The sequence below is a fragment of the Salvelinus fontinalis genome, chromosome 6 (genome assembly GCF_029448725.1).
Source record: "Salvelinus fontinalis isolate EN_2023a chromosome 6, ASM2944872v1, whole genome shotgun sequence".
Taxonomy (NCBI): Eukaryota; Metazoa; Chordata; class Actinopteri; order Salmoniformes; family Salmonidae; genus Salvelinus; species Salvelinus fontinalis.
Genome location: NC_074670.1, coordinates 13,135,962 through 13,158,995, shown reverse-complemented (window position 1 = coordinate 13,158,995; position 23,034 = coordinate 13,135,962). Strand labels below are relative to the sequence as shown.

General features: G+C 45.8%; 1 protein-coding gene across 2 annotated transcripts in view; it reads left to right on the top strand.

Moving 5' to 3' along the window:
- The first annotated feature begins 345 nt into the window (after positions 1 to 345).
- Positions 346 to 23,034, top strand: part of LOC129857096 (ephrin-A4-like) — a 65,803-nt gene continuing 43,114 nt past the window's right edge. For both annotated transcript variants that reach the window (XM_055925026.1, XM_055925025.1), the window contains exons 1-2: positions 346 to 702; positions 816 to 1,006. In XM_055925026.1, the coding sequence (XP_055781001.1) occupies positions 670 to 702; positions 816 to 1,006 (224 nt within the window). In that variant the 5' untranslated portion in view covers positions 346 to 669. The remainder of the gene's footprint in view (positions 703 to 815; positions 1,007 to 23,034) is intronic.

Sequence of the window (23,034 nt, the reverse complement as noted above, 5' to 3'; positions counted from 1 at the left end):
GCAGGGATGCCTAGATGACATAGGTCTATTCGTTTTCTTTCATATTGTTCTTTGTTTTGTCAGTCTTTCTTCTAAATATTTTGGCAACCATCATTTTTTACCACCTATATTTTAATACACTTCCGCATAATTTTGCACTTTCTTTGCCTTCTGCTGTCCATACTCTTAAGGGAAGAAGAGGAAGAAACGTATTTGATGCACCACACCCTCAGCTCACACGTCGGCGCACCTCACACCTCTAAAAACTATGGAATGTTGACACCGCCCATGCGTTCCACTGATTGGTTTAAAGTTTCCTGGGTCCCTCCCTCGCCCACGGCCCTCTCGCCCTGTGCTCCTCCCAACCCAAATCACAGCGCACCGCTCCAGACAGGACCCACTGACACCTATCAACTGATTCCAGCTCTAATTCGGAAAACGCTGCTATTTAACCTAGCATACTCATAGTTCAGCAGGTGATTATCAACAACTTGCAAGTTAACTTTAGGCATATACTCGGTAAGTTAGTCTACTTTTAAAAGGTTGTTTTTTTGACATAAGGAAATAAGTTGTGCTGCATCAGAAAAAAAGAGGCTATCCTTTTCAGTATCAGTCAGCAACTTTACCAAACTATCTGACTTTCTTTGTTCAACTTTTGAGGGGTCTCTCCATCGTTTGACTTTATTCACCATGCAACAACATAGGATGTACCCCGAAAGGAAGGTATTTTGGTGAATTCGTTTGAGAACGTTTGAACGGGAGTATTGCGTCAATAAAGGTGATTCTACTCTGCGTTAACTGGGGCCACTACTCTACCTGTCACCGAATTCTTTCAGCCAAACACTCCCACCCCGGTCCCCTCGTGCTGTCTTTCCGTGGGTCGCCTGCCTCGCCCGCTAACCGTGATGGCGTGCGGTTGGAGTCCGGGAGCTGTCACGGTTTGGAGAACTACCGTTTTCCTGCTCAACATCGCGTGCACAGCGTCGGCCAAGAGACACGTCGTCTACTGGAACTCCACCAACACTAGGTGAGCTAAGTGTTTCTAGAACAACCAGGGAAATCCTCCCGCTGCTCTGAAACTGGGGGAATAGTTTAGGGATTGTTCATTTGGTAGAGTTTTTGCATTGCTCATTTGGAACAAGTCCATGAACTTCACTTTTCCATTATCTTACGTTTCTGCATGAGTAGCCCACGTCCTTTTGCATTAGCCTACTGCACAGACAGGACAACGCCATAGTGTTTATGCATATTAGTCCACTTTGAGTGAACTTGTAGCACATTGAGATTGGGCAACGTTCAACCTCCAACCCTGTGGTGCCCTAACTGAGCAGTGTGATAGGTCTAACTATAACAGGAGTCAGGACTTCTCCTTCCTACATTCATGTCAAACCTCCAACCCTGTGGTGCCCTAACTGAGCAGTGTGATAGGTCTAACTATAACAGGAGTCAGGACTTCTCCTTCCTACATTCATGTCAAACCTCCAACCCTGTGGTGCCCTAACTGAGCAGTGTGATAGGAGTCAGGACTTCTCCTTCCTACATTCATGTCAAACACCCAACCCGGCTTTTACCTGTATTGACATGCTCACCTACACGGTTATGCAAGAACTAACCTTTTAAACAGTGATGGCTGCCCATGCAGGTCAACAGGCATGAGTCAAGTTGTGCTGACAGCTTCTCCAACCCAGCCACATTACCCAGTCCTTTACTAATGCATAACCCACAGCTAGTCTTCATCATACCCTGGTGAGGACAGCTTCTCCAACCCAGCCACATTACCCAGTCCTTTACTAATGCATAACCCACAGCTAGTCTTCGTCATACCCTGGTGAGGACAGCTTCTCCAACCCAGCCACATTACCCAGTCCTTTACTAATGCATAACCCACAGCTAGTCTTCGTCATACCCTGGTGAGGACAGCTTCTCCAACCCAGCCACATTACCCAGTCCTTTACTAATGCATAACCCACAGCTAGTCTTCGTCATACCCTGGTGAGGACAGCTTCTCCAACCCAGCCACATTACCCAGTCCTTTACTAATGCATAACCCACAGCTAGTCTTCATCATACCCTGGTGAGGACAGCTTCTCCAACCCAGCCACATTACCCAGTCCTTTACTAATGCATAACCCACAGCTAGTCTTCGTCATACCCTGGTGAGGACAGCTTCTCCAACCCAGCCACATTACCCAGTCCTTTACTAATGCATAACCCACAGCTACTCTTCATCATACCCTGGTGAGGACAGCTTCTCCAACCCAGCCACATTACCCAGTCCTTTACTAATGCATAACCCACAGCTAGTCTTCATCATACCCTGGTGAGGACAGCTTCTCCAACCCAGCCACATTACCCAGTCCTTTACTAATGCATAACCCACAGCTAGTCTTCATCATACCCTGGTGAGGACAGCTTCTCCAACCCAGCCACATTACCCAGTCCTTTACTAATGCATAACCCACAGCTAGTCTTCATCATACCCTGGTGAGGACAGCTTCTCCAACCCAGCCACATTACCCAGTCCTTTACTAATGCATAACCCACAGCTAGTCTTCATCATACCCTGGTGAGGACAGCTTCTCCAACCCAGCCACATTACCCAGTCCTTTACTAATGCATAACCCACAGCTAGTCTTCATCATACCCTGGTGAGGAGAGCTTGGCTGTTGAAACATTGGTAATAAATTAAGTGTGCAGAGCTTTTTCTTTTTAAAGAGGCAAAGCAATAGACCTAGTTTGAATGAATACTTCACAGATGTATTCTTCCCTCCGTTCCTTCATTGAGGTAATAATCACTGTTCTGACATGACTGCATTAGTGTTAGTTCTGTAGTGGAAACCCTTGCTTTCACTTGTCTAGCCATGTTGTGGTAGTGATTTATATGTAGGAAGCATTCAAACAGGGAACTAGATACTGAACTATTCTGCTGACAGGTGTGTGTTTGACTCCAAACCACCGCCATGTGTAAGTGTTTAGTTGGTAATGGGAGCGTGCTGTGTGGTTTTGTATAGTGTGTGTGTGAGCAGGAGAGTCCAGTTGTCTATTGACAGGCGTTGTGTTTTATATTGAAAGTCAAGTGTTTTTCTGCTTCAAAAGAGTGATCAGGGGCATGCAAGTATTGTTTCCCTTCGCAAAACATGTGTTGGTGCAAGACATTTGGCAGGAGTGCAACTCTATTCGGCTGGCAGCAGCACAAGTAAATTAGCTTACAATGAAAAAGTCAGGTATTTATTTTGAAAACGATTCATGGCCATCACATTTCTAATGTTTATCATAGAAAGAATGTAGCCAGCAACATTTGCTAATGTTTTGCTTAAAATTAATCTGTCATTTTACCGGAAAGCCATCTACCGGAGAAAAGCAGCTCAGTCTGAGTGCTGTCTGCTGATAGGCCTGTTTGTGAATTCTCATCCAATGGAGGAGTGCAGCTGATGCTGAGCAGAAATTACAATAAGAATCATTTTTGATCTGCGTTAATAAAATGCTGCAAGATATTATTTTATGCGTTTTATCTTTTTGTTGTTGTGAAAAACGCAGAAAAACGCAACCCCTAAGTTTAACTTGCTAGTTATCTAAGTAAGTGTCTGAATTAAGGAGGTGACGGGGCATCATTCGCTTGTAAATGTTCAAACTAACCAAAAATGATATTTGGTAGCACCTACCAATACATGTATATCCTAATGAGCTGATAGCTAAATATCTGCAAAGACAGGCAAACAGATTCCATGGAAATGACCTATTACTTTTGCTAATTTTGTCAGTAGTCTGGTAATAGACGCCCAATGGGATTTTTTTCCATTTAGTGGCGCCCCATTTTGTACTTAGCCGGTAATAGCGTAAATCCCTGGATGAGAGAAGGACGCAATGACGTTATGAAAATCTGGATACCGCCCAAACCATTGCCAAAATCCCAAAGTATCCCTTTAACTGAACCTAAATATTTTAATATGGATGACAGTTCCAAATGTTATGAAATGCATACTTCCTCCCTTCCCTGAGGAAATCTGACCTGCATGTATGTGATTGGATGACAGAATGTATGGTTGCCATCCTACTGTTTTCACCAATTAAATATAATTCCTCAAGGAATGAAGGAAGAGTTTTCTAACTATTTGGAGCGGGGCCCTGCAATTGTGAACCACCTAAAATTGCCTGGGAAACACCGCTGCACCTCTCTCTCTCAGGGGAAGCTGGAAGGGTCACACTCTGTGGCAAGGAAAATACTTTCTGCTGCACCACCCAATCAGAAACCCATCAGTGTGTCTGTGATACTGCACCCAGGACAGGGTCCCCAGGGGCCAGTGTGTGTGTGTTGTTGCTCTCATGCCCACTCTCCTGCACCTCTCTCTTCTCCTCCTCTCCCCTACCCTCTCCTCTCCCTCTGTCCAGAGCAGGATATTGGCTGTGTGATTAGTTTAGGTTCAGCCATTTTCCCTGAGCTGCTGTTGAGAAGCTATAGGCCGTCCCAAGGCCCATAAACCTGGCCAAGCGACCACTGCCTCCCTCTACCTCTGTCTCTGCAATATACCACACCACAGTGCTCTCTTAATCACATATCTAGGATCAGCTCACCCTCCCCAAACCTGATCCTTAACCATTAAGGCTGATCAACAAAACTGACCCGATATCAGTGTCTAGTGGCGTCATCCTACTGCAGTGAGGGTCTAGTGGAGGATCGAGAGGGGCGACAGCTGACAATTAACATTAACACCAGGCTCCTACAGTCACAACACACAGCAGGCTGCTGTTAATATAGATGATTTAGGAGCCTGGCTTGTCACCTTTTCCCATAGAAATCAGGATTTATTGTTTTAATGAAGTAGAAGCAGTGATGTGTGAACAGGGGTTTATAAAGTCAGCCATCTAGTTAAAATGGCTGGAACAAAGACTATAGCCTGGCTGCTGTAATTTATTACTGCTGCACAATTAGCTAGCAGACTCTTCTCTAACACTTTATAGAACATTTATTAATATGTATTAATAAACTAATATACATATGTCTTACTAATAAATGAGTACATTTTAAGCATTACACACATTTATATGCAATAAGAGTAATTACCTAGTAATTGAACGTTATTAAAAAAGTGATTAAAGTTATTAAAGTGTATTAAAATGTATCTGGCTCTAGTCTAAATCAGAGATTTACAGCAGGAGACCTAGAAATGTAGATTTGTTTTGTTGTTTTATATCCTGAATGATTGTTTTCTACAGGAGCTGTATCATTGACCAGGGCTCCACATTCTTTATCTCTGTGGTACTTCCTGGGGTAAATAAAGGTGAAATAAAACACCAGTTATAAACCAAAGTTAATTTAGTGGTGAGTGTGCAGCGTTCCTCCCAGTGTGTAGCAGGCTGGGGATAGTTCTCTGCTGTGGATTTAGACTCCACTCATGGGGTTTGGTTTACCTTGAAGAATCTGTGGCTCCAAACTAGTTTACAACGTAGGTGACCATGCATGTCTGTACATAGGCCTGGCCTCTACTTGTTCTGCCACATGCTTGGTTCTGACATTTTGGTTTTCAAGCTCCATATCGCTGTCTCTGTTGGGTTGGTCTGCTCCTTTATCCCCTGTTCTCGGTTGGCTCACCCTCTCCTCCTCTACACACGCTAACACCCTTCAGTCCTGCTCCTTTACACACCCCTCTGTCCTCCAGAGAGGGGTGACAGCTGACATTTTAAAACTAGTAGTGTATTTGTGGTTTGATATTTCAGGCTTGATTTTCCCTTCCCTTATGAAAAATGTATCAACCCCTATGAAGATGTACATTTAATTATAATTCACATTTCCTGTTGCAGGATTATTTTCCCTCAACAAGTTTAGACACTTACTGTATATGTAAGGAATACCAGTCCAGCTCTCTCTCTGCAGTAGAAGGTAGAGATTTGTATTTATGTTTGTTTCTTTATTGAAAAAGACTTATTGTTTTACAGCTCCTCTGTGTAATATTCATCATGTACCTGGGTTCATGTACTGCACTGTAGACACTGAATGGAAAGCTGACAGTGTCTGTGTAATTGGGCCTAATCAGGGGAGTTATGATTGCACCAGTAGACTTGTTTCTCTCTCTCATATTCCTGTGTGTGTCTCTCCGCTGTGTGCCTAGCTCAGTGTTAATCTCAGTCCTCCCCTGCTAAATGATTAACATGAAGAAGCTGTGAACTATAATCAACAAGACTAAAGTGTGGTAATTACCACTCTATTCCCTGTCCTGCTAACACCATCCCTTCATCTCTCTCTCCCTCTCCTATCTGTGTTGATGATGCTCATGTGTTGTCTTGCCTGACGTAGTAAACATTGTGCTTTATGTTGTGTGTGTACCAGGAGGCAGTCTGACGGTGTAGTTGTGTACTAAACAATGTGTTGCAGTAAGTCCAGTGATTTGTCGCAGGCTGAATCAATGTTTCTGCCCATTGTGCTGCACTAAAGTTCATTTCAGTAGAACAATGACTCTGTCAGGGTGTGTGTCCTAGTCTGTGAACTTGTTTCTTGGAGCATGTGTGTGTGTGTGCATGTGTTCAGGGGGAGTGTGTGTGTGTGTTCAGGGGGAGTGTGTGTGTGTTCAGGGGGAGTGTGTGTGTGTTCAGGGGGAGTGTGTGTGTGTTCAGGGGGAGTGTGTGTGTGTTCAGGGGGAGTGTGTGTGTGTTCAGGGGGAGTGTGTGTGTGTTCAGGGGGAGTGTGTGTGTGTTCAGGGGGAGTGTGTGTGTGTTCAGGGGAAATGTGTGTGCGTGCGTGCGTTCAGGGGAAGTGTGTGTGTGCGTGCGTTCAGGGGAAGTGTGTGTGTGCGTGCGTGCGTGCGTTCAGGGGAAGTGTGTGTGTGCGTGCGTGCGTTCAGGGGAAGTGTGTGTGTGCGTGCGTGCGTTCAGGGGAAGTGCGTGCGTGCGTTCAGGGGAAGTGTGTGCGTGTGTTCAGGGGAAGTGTGTGCGTGTGTTCAGGGGAAGTGTGTGCGTGTGTTCAGGGGAAGTGTGTGTGTGCGTGCGTGCGTTCAGGGGAAGTGTGTGCGTGCGTGCGTTCAGGGGAAGTGTGTGCGTGCGTGCGTTCAGGGGAAGTGTGTGCGTGCGTGCGTTCAGGGGAAGTGTGTGCGTGTGTTCAGGGGAAGTGTGTGCGTGTGTTCAGGGGAAGTGTGTGTTCGTGCGTGTGTTCAGGGGAAGTGTGTGCGTGTGTTCAGGGGAAGTGTGTGCGTGTGTTCAGGGGAAGTGCGTGCGTGTGTTCAGGGGAAGTGCGTGCGTGTGTTCAGGGGAAGTGTGTGTGTGCGTGCGTGTGTTCAGGGGAAGTGTGTGTGTGCGTGCGTGTGTTCAGGGGAAGTGTGTGTGTGCGTGCGTGTGTTCAGGGGAAGTGTGTGTGTGTGCGTGCGTGTGTTCAGGGGAAGTGTGTGTGTGTGTGTGCGTGCGTGCGTGTGTTCAGGGGAAGTGTGTGTGTGCGTGCGTGTGTTCAGGGGAAGTGTGTGTGTGCGTGCGTGTGTTCAGGGGAAGTGTGTGTGCGTGCGTGTGTTCAGGGGAAGTGTGTGTGCGTGTGTTCAGGGGAAGTGTGTGTTTCCGTCACCAGAACAGGGCTGAGATACGACCCGTTACTGGAAAGACCAACACTCAATCACAGGAAGTCTCTACTTGAAGCTTTCAAAACAGGACATGCTCTCCTATAACAGAGACATTTCATAAAGGGTTATTTTCTAGGTTTTCCTTTTCCAATAAAGTAGCGAGATACTGTAGCACATGGCAGACAAAATGGATTGTTTTTCAACAAGCAAGGACCTTTCTCCCTGCATGTGAACTTCCTCCTACTGAGAAGTGATAAGGAAAGGCCTAACTGGGAGGACCAACCCAGGTCTCAGACAGTGATAATGAAAGGCCTAACTGGGAGGACCAACCCAGGTCTCAGACAGTGATAATGAAAGGCCTAACTGGGAGGACCAACCCAGGTCTCAGACAGTGATAATGAAAGGCCTAACTGGGAGGACCAACCCAGGTCTCAGACAGTGATAATGAAAGGCCTAACTGAGAGGACCAACCCAGGTTTCAGACAGTGATAATGAAAGGCCTAACTTGGAGGACCAACCCAGGTCTCAGACAGTGATAATGAAAGGCCTAACTGAGAGGACCAACCCAGGTTTCAGACAGTGATAATGAAAGGCCTAACTTGGAGGACCAACCCAGGTCTCAGACAGTGATAATGAAAGGCCTAACTGAGAGGACCAACCCAGGTCTCAGACAGTGATAATGAAAGGCCTAACTGAGAGGACCAACCCAGGTCTCAGACAGTGATAATGAAAGGCCTAACTGGGAGGACCAACCCAGGTTTCAGACAGTGATAATGAAAGGCCTAACTGGGAGGACCAACCCAGGTCTCAGACAGTGATAATGAAAGGCCTAACTGGGAGGACCAACCCAGGTTTCAGACAGTGATAATGAAAGGCCTAACTGGGAAGACCAACCCAGGTCTCAGACAGTGATAATGAAAGGTGCCAATATCTATGACAGAGTATAATTTAAATGGGTCGTTGTTTTGTTTCAACTTGTAGTTCATTTAGGTATGACAAAGTGTCAGAGGAAAATGTGTTTTTGGAGGGAGGGTGTCGACTAGAGACTTGTACTGTGACTGCAATGTCTATCTTTCTGTAAACATTACCCTACCTGGCCTCAATTTGTAAATCTTTCTAACAAATCCATTGAAATGTGAATTATTGAATAGGAGCACCGTCGAGGGGTGTGTGTGTAATCCACAGTATTGCGAGGCGCCAGCCGGCTAGAGACTGCTGTATTACCCCTCTGAAGGAAATCTTATGTAAACGAGCTGCCAAACAGAAAATATAATCCTGCAGCAAGCAATTGAGGTGGATAAACACACACACACTGTTGTAAATGAGTTATTTTCGGTGGAGAGGGTGAGAGAGAGGCCTTGCACTCTGTATCAGCCTCTCAGATAGTCATGGTGCTGAGTGCATTTACAGAGCAGCTAGAATACCTCTGGTCAAGGTATTTAGGAATTATCGATACCAATTTAAATGCTAGATATAATCACTGACTCCTTGCATTATCGCTGGACTACATATGGACCCAAACCGGCCCCAGACCTCTTTCCATATCTCGCCATTTCTCTCTGTGGATAATCATTATTGATTTTATTTACTGCGTCTAATATTGACTGTAGAGTGAATGTCTTCGTGTCCTGAAACGGCTATTGTCCAGGGACAGATGAAGTTTGGATAGCGGGTCTGTCGGCATGGACACGCAAGCGGCTTCTGTTCGGCACAAAATGGCTGCCATGTGACAAGGAGGCTCGGGATGACGCAGACAAACAGCAGAGTGTGGGAATCATCTTGTATGCATTAAACATCAACAACAACAACAAATGCATTGGTTTGTAGAACCGTATATAACAGAGTTATTCACTCGATCATCAAATCTGGAACTCAAATGGTCCTGCATGTAATGGAATATGAATGTTGGGAGTTTTCAATAGATTCTGTTTGTCTCAGCTGAAAGACATAGTGTTAACCATTTAAGTCATTTCTGTCTCAACTCCCTCTGCTTTACCACTGTGTGTTCTGCTTCATCACACACACACACACACACACGCACACACACGCACGCACACACACGCACGCACACACACACACACACACACACACACACACACACACACACACACACACACACACACACACACACACACACACACACACACACACACACACACACTCATCTCAGAAGCCTTGCCAAGAGGCAGCCAGGGAATTCCCTGCTATAGAAAAATTGAATTAGTATTGACTGAGGAGGATGAGGTACAGGGAGAAGCAGAGGAGCCTAGATTATAGAACGGTACAGGAGCCTAGATTATAGAACGGTACAGGAGCCTACAAGGCATTTGACACACATCCTGTGTTTGACATGACAGCTGTTAGTGTGTTCAGTCCCCAGTTGTTGGGTTTGCATTGTCGTCAGGTTCATGGAAGTTGTGGAATTGACATTTTCCTCTCATGAGCAAGTTGGCATAGCTCATATGATCGTCAATGGTGATGGTTGTTATGACTACAGAGATGGTTTTGTCAGTGTTATCGGATATGCGTAAATGTTTTTTGCTCTGACTAGATTACACTTTGTTTGGACAAATCCTCACGTGTGTCAGTATGATTGATATATTAACCTTCTCTATGCTTCTCTAATACAAGCTCACTGACGGCTATAGAACAGCCATCCATATGCAGGTCTATAGTATCACTCCATCTCAAACCATATTGTCTCCATCAACCTGCAATGGACAAATACATTCAAACCAACTGTGACATTGGAGCTGGAAAACATATGAAAGTGAATTGCCTGTGATCTTTATTGGGCTGACTACCTGTCTGTCTGCTTCTAGATTGTAGGTTTTATCTATCCAGGTACTAGGCTTGTCCCCTGTGAACTAGTGTTACGCTGTACAGTAGAGTGTAGTTCAGTACAGAGGTAGGGTGTACTACTGTTACTCTGTACAGTAGAATGTAGTTCAGTGGAGAGGTAGGGTGTGTTACTCTGTACAGTAGAATGTAGTTCAGTGGAGAGGTAGGGTGTGTTACTCTGTACAGCAGAATGTAGTTCAGTGGAGAGGTAGGGTGTGTTACTCTGTACAGTAGAGTGTAGTTCAGTGGAGAGGTAGGCTGTACTACTGTGTTACTCTGTAGAGTGTAGTTCAGTGGAGAGGTAGGGTGTACTGCTGTGTTACGCTGTACAGTAGAGTGTAGTTCAGTGGAGAGGTAGGGTGTACTACTGTGTTACTCTGTACAGTAGAGTGTAGTTCAGTGGAGAGGTAGGGTGTATTACTGTGTTACTCTGTACAGTAGAGTGTAGTTCAGTGGAGAGGTAGGGTGTGTTACTCTGTACAGTAGAGTGTAGTTCAGTGGAGAGGTAGGGTGTACTACTGTTACTCTGTACAGTAGAGTGTAGTTCAGTGGAGAGGTAGGGTGTACTACTGTGTTACTCTGTAGAGTGTAGTTCAGTGGAGAGCTAGGGTGTACTACTCTGTACAGTAGAGTGTAGTTCAGTGGAGAGGTAGGGTGTACTACTGTGTTACTCTGTACAGTAGAGTGTAGTTCAGTGGAGAGGTAGGGTGTATTACTGTGTTACTCTGTACAGTAGAGTGTAGTTCAGTGGAGAGGTAGGGTGTGTTACTCTGTACAGTAGAGTGTAGTTCAGTGGAGAGGTAGGGTGTACTGCTGTGTTACTCTGTACAGTAGAGTGTAGTTCAGTGGGGAGGTAGGGTGTGTTACTCTGTACAGTAGAGTGTAGTTCAGTGGAGAGGTAGGGTGTGTTACTCTGTACAGTAGAGTGTAGTTCAGTGGAGAGGTAGGGTGTGTTACTCTGTACAGTAGAGTGTAGTTCAGTGGAGAGGTAGGGTGTGTTACTCTGTACAGTAGAGTGTAGTTCAGTGGAGAGGTAGGGTGTGTTACTCTGTACAGTAGAGTGTAGTTCAGTGGAGAGGTAGGGTGTGTTACTCTGTACAGTAGAGTGTAGTTCAGTGGAGAGGTAGGGTGTGTTACTCTGTACAGTAGAGTGTAGTTCAGTGGAGAGGTAGGGTGTGTTACTCTGTACAGTAGAATGTAGTTCAGTGGAGAGGTAGGGTGTGTTACTCTGTACAGTAGAGTGTAGTTCAGTGGAGAGGTAGGGTGTGTTACTCTGTACAGTAGAGTGTAGTTCAGTGGAGAGGTAGGGTGTACTGCTGTGTTACTCTGTACAGTAGAGTGTAGTTCAGTGGAGAGGTAGGGTGTGTTACTCTGTACAGTAGAGTGTAGTTCAGTGGAGAGGTAGGGTGTGTTACTCTGTACAGTAGAGTGTAGTTCAGTGGAGAGGTAGGGTGTACTGCTGTGTTACTCTGTACAGTAGAGTGTAGTTCAGTGGGGAGGTAGGGTGTGTTACTCTGTACAGTAGAGTGTAGTTCAGTGGGGAGGTAGGGTGTGTTACTCTGTACAGTAGAGTGTAGTTCAGTGGAGAGGTAGGGTGTGTTACACTGTACAGTAGAGTGTAGTTCAGTGGAGAGATAGGGTGTATTACTCTGTACAGCAGAGTGTAGTTCAGTGGAGAGGTAGGGTGTGTTTCTCTGTAGAGTGTAGTTCAGTGGAGAGGTAGGGTGTGTTTCTCTGTAGAGTGTAGTTCAGTGGAGAGGTAGGGTGTGTTTCTCTGTAGAGTGTAGTTCAGTGGAGAGGTAGGGTGTGTTTCTCTGTAGAGTGTAGTTCAGTGGAGAGGTAGGGTGTGTTTCTCTGTAGAGTGTAGTTCAGTGGAGAGGTAGGGTGTGTTTCTCTGTAGAGTGTAGTTCAGTGGAGAGGTAGGGTGCAGCACACTTCATACTGGTTTATGGTGTAATAAAGTTCCTTGCACAAAGCACCGCTCCACTTTATCTAATCATCTACACAATATGCAGTAAGGGGTCAGTAGTCGGACTTTGCTGTGGATGTGTGGGTGGGTGTGTACTGAGATTTTCTGTTTTTGTGTGAGTGTCTATACTAAGGTCTGCGTATTGTTTATGTGCTGTAGTCAGGAGGAGGTTGAGACGTGTGGTTATGTGCTGTAGTCGGGAGGAGGTTGAGACGTGTGGTTATGTGCTGTAGTCAGGAGGAGGTTGAGACGCGTGGTTATGCGCTGTAGTCGGGAGGAGGTTGAGACGTGTGGTTATGCGCTGTAGTCGGGAGGAGGTTGAGACGTGTGGTTATGCGCTGTAGTCGGGAGGAGGTTGAGACGCGTGGTTATGCGCTGTAGTCGGGAGGAGGTTGAGACGCGTGGTTATGTACTGTAGTCGGGAGGAGGTTGAGACGCGTGGTTATGTACTGTAGTCGGGAGGAGGTTGAGACGCGTGGTTATGCACTGTAGTCGGGAGGAGGTTGAGACGCGTGGTTATGCGCTGTAGTCGGGAGGAGGTTGAGACGCGTGGTTATGCGCTGTAGTCGGGAGGAGGTTGAGACGCGTGGTTATGCGCTGTAGTCGGGAGGAGGTTGAGACGCGTGGTTATGCGCTGTAGTCGGGAGGAGGTTGAGACGCGTGGTTATGCGCTGTAGTCGGGAGGAGGTTGAGACGCGTGGTTATGCGCTGTAGTCGGGAGGAGGTTGAGACGCGTGGTTATGCACTGTAGTCGGGAGGAGGTTGAGACGCGTAGTTATGCGCTGTAGTCGGGAGGAGGTTGAGACGCGTGGTTATGCGCTGTAGTCGGGAGGAGGTTGAGACGCGTGGTTATGCGCTGTAGTCGGGAGGAGGTTGAGACGTGTGGTTATGCGCTGTAGTCGGGAGGAGGTTGAGACGTGTGGTTATGCGCTGTAGTCGGGAGGAGGTTGAGACGTATGGTATGAATGTTATAGCTACTCCTGTATTTTACTGGATGTTAAAAAAATATATATATTTTATCTTTATTTAACTAGGCAAGTCAGTTAAGAACAAATTCTTATTTACAATGACGGCCTAGGAACAGTGGGTTAACTGCCTTGTTCAGGGGCAGAACGACAGATTTGTACCTTGATCTTGCAACCTTTCGGTTACTAGTCCAACGCTCTAACATGATATTAGTTGTAACCTGCTACAGTAGTATTGTATCATCTCTCCCCCAGTAGTTTAGAAATGCCTCTCCGTAGTATCACAAGCTGCTTTCCTACCTCCCCTGAGAGATCAGGAAAACACACACACCAGCCCCCAGAGATGGTGAAAACAGTGGAAGAGGGGGCTGGAGAATGCGTTAGGAAGGATGGCAGAGAAAGAGGCAACAGATTTCAACTCTCCAAACGGCAAGGCCTTCTCTAGGGATGGAGCGAGAGAGGGAGAGAGGGAGCGAGGGAAGAAAGGATGTCAGCAGGTATTACTATCACTGTCAGGAGGTAGTGTGAGGAGAGGACCCACACACACACATACATTCACCTGCCAATACACATACGCTATATATACACACACATACATACACACACTCAAAGCAGCTGCTAGAAGCCTCTGAGGAGAGTCCGGGGGGAATCCCACTCCATTCTGTGCGTGTAGATATAAAACACCTGTAAGTGTTTTTAGAACAAAATCTAGATGGAACGCTGTATCATGTACTTATTTAAACACTACTCCCACTTTTTACTTGGCTGAGTGGATATATAGTATGAGGTGTGTGTTTTCTAATAATAACCAGTACCACGTGAATTTCAGCTTTCTGTTTACACTATTTCTCACCCTGTTTCACCCTCTTTCTTTCTGTTCCTCGCTTTCTCTCCCTGTTATCTCTCCATTCCCCCACCCCTTCATATCTCTCCCTGTTATCTCTCCATTCCCCCACCCCTTCATATCTCTCCCTGTTATCTCTCCATTCCCCCACACCTTCATATCTCTCCCTGTTATCTCTCCATTCCCCCACACCTTCATATCTCTCCCTGTTATCTCTCCATTCCCCCCACCCCTTCATATCTCTCCCTGTTATCTCTCCATTCCCCCACCCCTTCATATCTCTCCCTGTTATCTCTCCATTCCCCCCACCCCTTCATATCTCTCCCTGTTATCTCTCCATTCCCCCCACCCCTTCATATCTCTCCCTGTTATCTCTCCATTCCCCCCACCCCTTCATATCTCTCCCTGTTATCTCTCCATTCCCCCCACCCCTTCATATCTCTCCCTGTTATCTCTCCATTCCCCCCACCCCTTCATATCTCTCCCTGTTATCTCTCCATTCCCCCCACCCCTTCATATCTCTCCCTGTTATCTCTCCATTCCCCCCACCCCTTCATATCTCTCCCTGTTATCTCTCCATTCCCCCCACCCCTTCATATCTCTCCCTGTTATCTCTCCATTCCCCCCACACCTTCATATCTCTCCCTGTTATCTCTCCATTCCCCCACCCCTTCATATCTCTCCCTGTTATCTCTCCATTCCCCCACCCCTTCATATCTCTCCCTGTTATCTCTCCATTCCCCCACCCCTTCATATCTCTCCCTGTTATCTCTCCATTCCCCCCAGCCCTTCATATCTCTCCCTGTTATCTCTCCATTCCCCCCAGCCCTTCATATCTCTCCCTGTTATCTCTCCATTCCCCCCACCCCTTCATATCTCTCCATGTGTCCTTCTCGCACCCTCTCTATTTGAAGGAAAAACTCTGTTCAACTCTCATTCCCAACAGATTTTTGAGAGGCTTCATTTAAACGAGGAGCATGTCCTGCTGATATTGTCAGACTATTTTGTCATGTGGCCACAATAATCTGGTTATTATTCCCAACATTAGAACAAACAGAGAAGTGGTTGTATTTTTCCAGTCACATTTTCCATCTCCATAGACTTACCCTCCTAGCAGCAGGACTCATGAATCTCATTGGACTTTCATTCAGGTGGAAATGAATGTATTGTAGTCTCTCTGCTTGTCCAAAGACTGTTGGGGAAAAACTCTGAGAGTTGTAATGGTCTGTGAGTTCAAAACACATGTGTGTGTGATGACTATTGACAAGTGCGTAGTCATTGCATCTGAACTGTAGAATACCTACTTTATTTCCTTATGTATTTTGAGCATTTAGTTGGAGTGATATTAAAAAAATAAGATATATATATATATATATATATATATATATATATATATATATATATATATATATATATATATATATATATATATATATATATATGCAATAGGCAAGTCCGTTAAGAACAAATTCTTATTTACAATGACAGCCTACCGGGGAACAGTGGGTTAACTGCCTTGTTCAGGGGCAGAACGACAGATTTTTTACCTTGTCAGCTCAGGGATTCGATCCAACAACCTTTTGGTTACTGGCCCAACACTCTAACCACTAGGCTACCTGCTGGTTACTGGCCCAACACTCTAACCACTAGGCTACCTGCTGGTTACTGGCCCAACACTTTAACCACTAGATTACCTGCTGGTTACTGGCCCAACACTTTAACCACTAGATTACCTGCTGGTTACTGGCCCAACACTTTCATTACTAGGCTACCTGCTGGTTACTGGCCCAACACTCTAACTACTAGGCTACCTGCTGGTTACTGGCCCAATGCCCGAACCATACTCCGGGCCCGAACCATACTCCGGGCCCGAACCATACTCCGGGCCCGAACCATACTCCGGGCCCGAACCATACTCCGGGCCCGAACCATACTCCGGGCCCGAACCATACTCCGGGCCCGAACCATACTCCGGGCCCGAACCATACTCCGGGCCCGAACCATACTCCGGGCCCGAACCATACTCCGGGCCCGAACCATACTCCGGGCCCGAACCATACTCCGGGCCCGAACCATACTCCGGGCCCGAACCATACTCCGGGCCCGAACCATACTCCGGGCCCGAACCATACTCCGGGCCCGAACCATACTCCGGGCCCGAACCATACTCCGGGCCCGAACCATACTCCGGGCCCCAAAAAAAAACAAAAAACGTTTAACTATAGTCACCTCTCTTTTTTTAAATGTGTTTAACATTTGAACAATATACCATATACCAATATACCATAACTGGTATAACAAATAGACTGTCTTCTATTCTAAATTCAATTTCTTGCAAAAAATAAAGCACCATATAACATTTCACAATACATTATATTTTCCTTATGCAAAACCATACCGGAGACTCAGAGCAGACAATAATTTTACAATTACAGTTAAACTGTTTTAAAATGTAATTTGATACTTTGGGGTTAATTTGCTCAACCTATAATTCCGTATTTATTACAGCTAAATCATTTAATGTATTAAATAGTTTCGCTCCAAAATGACACAAAAAAATGTTTTGGTATACCGTGCGTCATTATAACCTACTCTATTCTACCTATCTATACTTTACCTCTATTCTACTGTATGTTTCTATTGTACTCTATTCTGCCTCTACTATACTCTGGTCTACCTGTACTATACTTTTCCTCTATGCTGTTTCTATTCTACCTCTACTCTGTTTCTATTGTACTCTATTCTACCTGTACTATACGTTACCTTTATTCTACCTCTACTATACTCTATTCTACCTGTACTATACTTTACCTCTACTCTATTCTACCTCTACTATACTCTATTCTACCTCTACTATACTCTACTGTATCCCTTTTTCTCTACTCCTCTCTCTCGTCTACTTGTCTCCCATATTTCTCTTTTTACTTCATCTCTACACATTTATTTCTTTGTTTTTGTTCACCATTTTTAAGACAATAGGAAAAGAATATAGAATGTATAGACATTTCATTTTTACACGGATGAGGAGACTTAAATGTTTTTTTAGCGGTTGAGTTTGTAACCAATTAATCTGTTTTATGTAGGAAAAATGTATTTACAGAAGTCAAAAGGTTATTGACAGAATTCAGACCGTTGCTAGGACTACGGTGCTCTGAATGGAGTGTGACAACTGACCAGATAGCTTCAGTTGATGAACAAGTTCTACCTATACTTTACCTCTATTATACCTCTACTGTATGTTTGTATTGTACTCTATTCTGCCTCTACTATACTCTGTTCTACCTGTACTATACTTTACCTCTACACTGTTTCTATTCTACCTCTACTCTGTTTCTATGCAGATAGCTTTGTTCATCAACGTTTTGAACCAAAATCTTTACATTCTAACCATCTGTACATCAACAGTGAGCCATAAGCTCACCTCAAGCAGTGACTTAGATGTCTACATTATTGGGTTAGGTTAGGCTTACTAAAGATTAGTCTTAGCCCAGTAGTAAGAGCTAGAGATTGAGCCAAGGCATTAAGGAAATGGAAGGAAGCGTTTGCCTTTGACTGACATGGTTTAAACATTTACAACCCACTAGGACGTTTTAGTATTACATTTACTAGTGTGTCTCTTCTAACACATTATGTCGCCGTGGCAACTTCCCTGTCAAGGGGGAGTGGTGCGTGCGTGTGTGCATGTATGGGTGAATGTGCGTGCAGTGTGTGTCTGAGGAGACAGGGTGGGGGGAGCTTTGGGGTCCTGTGCGTGACTAGAGCAGGACAAAGCTGGCAGCCTGGGGGGGAAATGGGGGGGGGGGGGGGGGGGGGGGGGGGGGGCGCGGCATTTCATCCTGTCGACAGATCCACTAGATATGAACATGACCCAATCGGACGGAGGAAGATGGGGAGAGAGAGAGGGGATCGTGGACAGGCTGTGACAGAGGGAGTGGGTTAGTGTGTGAGAGAAAAGGGGAGAAGGAGAGAAACAGCGAGGGAGAGAGCTGGTTACTGTAGGATAGTGAGATGGGGCAGTTTAGTCCCCTGGGATTCCTAGGCAGTGACCGTGAAAGTACTTAGATAAACAGAGAAAGGGAGGGAGGAAGACGGACAGAGGTGGGGAGGAGGGGGGAGAGTGGTGGAGAAATGATGACAGGGGGAGGAAATGAGACCTGCTGAAGATGGAGTGAAGGAAAGAGAGGAAAAGAAGGTAAACAAGTCCAGAAGTTTTAAATGAGCTCACTGAGAGAGACTGGAACGGGACGGCTCATAGTGATGGGGGGACAAAATCCATGGAGTTACACATCCTGATATATCCTATCATTTTGACAATATCACAATATTATTCTTGCTCTAGTTGGCTGTACCAACAAACTCTTCTTCTTTTGAAATACGGAGTCAATTTGTTTTCAGTGCCTTTATTTCCCTGACTGATCAAAACAGTTTTTCTCATGGCTCCCTCTTGTCCATATGTAGCAGAAATATGTTTAGAACATCAAATCTAAATAAGATCACAGTATCGAATCACAATGCACATACAGTAGAATCACAATACACAACGTATCGGCACGTAAGACATGCCACAAGAGGTCTCTTCACAGTCCCCAAGTCCAGAACAGACTATGGGAGGCACAGTACTACATAGAGCCATGACTATATGGAACTCTATTCCACATCAAGTAACTGACGCAAGCAGTAAAATGTAGGGGGGAAAAATACAAAATGCAAAATACACCTTATGGAACAGCAGGGACTGTGAAGGAACACAAACATAAGCACAGGCACACACGATAACATACTCACTATACACACACACACACACACACATGGATTTTGTATTGTAGATATGTGGTGGAGTATGGGCCTGAGGGCACACAGTGTGTTGTGAAATCTGTGAATGTTATGTTTTTAAAATTGTATAAACTGCTTTAGTTTTGCTGGACCCCATGAAGTGTAGCTGCTGCCTTGGCAGGAACTAATGGGGATCCATAATAAATACAAAATAAGTATTGGGATAATATTGTATTGTGAAGTTCCTAGCAATTCCCTGCCCTGTCGACTCACTCTCATTGTTCACACATTCATTCCCTCTCTCCTTCTTCCTTCCTTCCCTCCTCTCTCCTTCTTCCTTCACTCCTCTCTCCTTCTTCTTTCCTTCCTCTCCTTCTTCCCTCCTTCCTCCTCCTCTCCCTCTCTCCTCTTAAATAATTCAGACTGGTCCGCTGTGCTGGGGCAGGATCCTAGTTGTCTAAACGAGTGTGTGTGTTCTAAACGAGGGCTCACAACCCCAGAGCCCAGTCCTGCCGTCCTCTCCTCTGTTCCTCCACTAACAACCACAGAGGCGTCAGAGAGAGGGATGAGGAAAGGAGAGGGGAGAGAAAGACAGAGAACACCTGGTCCACGTATATCAACCTCTGAGCAGTGTTAGTACTCACACTGACCTTCACGTCAGAACGAGAGGGAGAGGAAAGAAAGAGTGCATACCATCAGAAGACTGACCCAGTTAGTAAATGATGGTTTCTCAAAGCCAGAGCTGATTTATTGGTGTACACCATTTGCTTAGTGAGTGCCCTTTTCACCAAGCTGAAGTTTGCGTTGTGTGTGTGTGTTTAGGCCCGTATCTCCCTCTATGTCCTCCTTAACCTACTTTTTACAGGTGGTCTTTTCTGAGACCTCCACACACATTCTAGACTACATACAACGTCTAGGATATGGAGAGTACCTAAGCATGGGATTTTGTGACAAAAAACAGGGTGGACTATCCATTTAAAATGCGTCTCGGCAGAAGTGTGTGTGTGTGTGTATATATATATATATATATATACATACACACACACACACACACACACACAGTGGGGCAAAAAAGTTTTTAGTCAGCCACCAAGTTTATTTTACACCATCATTTGCAAATAAATTCATTAAAAATCCTACAATGTGATTTTCTGGATTTTTTTTCTCATTTTGTTTGTCTTAGTTGAAGTGTACCGATGATGAAAATTACAGGCCTCATCTTTTTAAGTGGGAGAACTTGCACAATTGGTGGCTGACTAAATACTTTTTTGCCCCACTGTATATCACACACACACACACACACACACACGCACACACATAGTACCAGTGAAAAGTTTGGACACCTACTCATTCAAGGGTTTTCCTTTTATTTTGACTATTTTCTACATTGTACAATAATAACACAAGACTGTTATTTAAGCTCCATTTAGAGACCTAGAGAGCCCTCATTACTCTGAGGTTTGGAGGAAGGATGGAGGAATGGGTGGGGCAGAGGCTTGACTTGAATCACAGCCTTGGATTGATTGTTTCCTAGGCAACAGTACGGCTGACATTATTTACCCCTACATGCCCCCGTGCGCGCACACACACTCCACTCACATACACACTCTGAAAGCTTGAAGCTACAGTATGCGTTACTTTGTGCATGTATTTGTCCAGGGTGTGTGTGACTTTGCATGTATTTGTCCAGGGTGTGTGTGACTTTGTGCATGTATTTGTCCAGGGTGTGTGTGACTTTGCATGTATTTGTCCAGGGTGTGTGACTTTGCATGTATTTGTCCAGGGTGTGTGTGACTTTGCATGTATTTGTCCAGGGTGTGTGTGACTTTGCATGTATTTGTCCAGGGTGTGTGTGACTTTGTGCATGTATTTGTCCAGGGTGTGTGTGACTTTGCATGTATTTGTCCAGGGTGTGTGTGACTTTGTGCATGTATTTGTCCAGGGTGTGTGTGACTTTGCATGTATTTGTCCAGGGTGTGTGTGACTTTGCATGTATTTGTCCAGGGTGTGTGTGACTTTGCATGTATTTGTCCAGGGTGTGTGTGACTTTGTGCATGTATTTGTCCAGGGTGTGTGTGACTTTGTGCATGTATTTGTCCAGGGTGTGTGTGACTTTGTGCATGTATTTGTCCAGGGTGTGTGTGACTTTGTGCATGTATTTGTCCAGGGTGTGTGTGACTTTGTGCATGTATTTGTCCAGGGTGTGTGTGACTTTGTGCATGTATTTGTCCAGGGTGTGTGTGACTTTTGTGCATGTATTTGTCCAGGGTGTGTGTGACTTTGTGCATGTATTTGTCCAGGGTGTGTGTGACTTTTGTGCATGTATTTGTCCAGGATGTGTGTGACTTTGTGCATGTATTTGTACAGGGTGTGTTTTTTTGTATTCATTTCTGGATAAAGATTCTAAGTGGAACAGGAATAAGTCTTTTCCCAAAGCTAGAGCTGGAGTCCTATTGGACTGGTTCTGTTAGAGGCCTGTCTCTATGACGATTTGCTCTGTGCTCCTCAGCTGTGAGGTCCTCCTGTTTCCTGCTACTGCTGCTCACAGACATACACACACAGACACACACACACACACAGACACACACACACAGACACACACACACACACAGCGCTCAGGCCCTAACAGGCATAAAATAGGGTCTGGGCTGTCGTTTAAGCTGACCAGGCCCCTTGCTTCCCCAGAGTGTGTGTATTCCCCAGAGTGTGTGTTTATTCCCCAGTGTGTGTATTCACTCTCCATTGAGAGATACGGGCAGTAGACCCATCTGAGGCTGCAGGTAATTTAACGGATCATGCTGCAGGAGAGTGGTGCAGCCAATCACTTCAGTAATGCTGAACACTCACACACCAGTGAAGCCGGACAAGGCAGGGAGGCCTGTTACTAACTACCACAGACTGAGTTCAGCTCCAACTCATGTAAACACTGAACAGAGTGTTAGGGATCCTCCTGCCAGTGTCTGTTTAGCAGCAGTGACCAAGGACTGGAGAACCACAGACAGCAGGATGGGCGGGGGGGTCAAGATGCACTTCCTGTTATCCCTGTAGGAAGTGTGGGAAGTACAACACACACACATCGGATGAAGGAGAGATGACAATAGGAAATACAGCACACGGGGACACAAAGGAAAGAGATCACAACAATGTCTTCCACTAATGCCCCATTCACTCTACTCAAATACATTTTACTTGTCACATGTTCGTAAACAACAGGTGTCGACTAACAGGGAAATGTTTACTTACTGGTCCCTTTCCAACAATGCAGAGTTAAAGATACACAGTGAAATAGAGGGGGGACTGGGGGGAGATTTTAGAAGGCAGATGGGTAGGATAGGGAGGAGGGTGGGGAGTCCCAGATGTCTGGGGGGGTTTAAGTCTGTTTGTATGTGTGGAGGAGACAGAGAGAGGACAGAGGCCTAAGCACTAGGTTAGACACAACATGCATGTCTGAGCTGCTTAGGCCACACTGGGTCTGTAATGAGGAAACCAAGACTAAATGAGTTAATGCTGGATAAAGGAGTGAATGAGAGACCGTATAGAATCATATGAGATTCAACGTGGAGGGGAGGAGGCGTTAGTGCTGTGCCATGTATCCAATTAATTCCAATCTATGTTTTTGCGTGATATTCCAAATGCCTGTATCGCAAGAATCACGTGTTTATGTTTGTCCACTTGGCCTAATGTTGTCGCTTTGTTCTCTTCTCCTTCGCGCCTTCTGTGCTGTGTGCACTTTCCCATTTACCCCCACACCAAGCTCCTCCCCCCACACCAAGCTCCTCCCCCCACACCAAGCTCCTCCCCCCACACCAAGCTCCTCCCCCCACACCAAGCTCCTCCCCCCACACCAAGCTCCTCCCCCCACACCAAGCTCCCCCCCCCCCACACCAAGCCCCCCCCCCCCACACCAAGCTCCCCCCCCCCCCCACACCAAGCTCCTCCCCCCCCCCACCAAGCTGCCCCCCCCACACCAAGCTGCTCTCCCCCCCCCCACACCAAGCTGCTCCCCCCCCCCACCAAGCTGCTCCCCCCCCCCCCCCCCACACCAAGCTGCTCTCCCCCACACACCAAGCTCCTCCCCTTGCCACTCACAACAACAAAGATGAGAGATCACTCTTCTCTCTGACA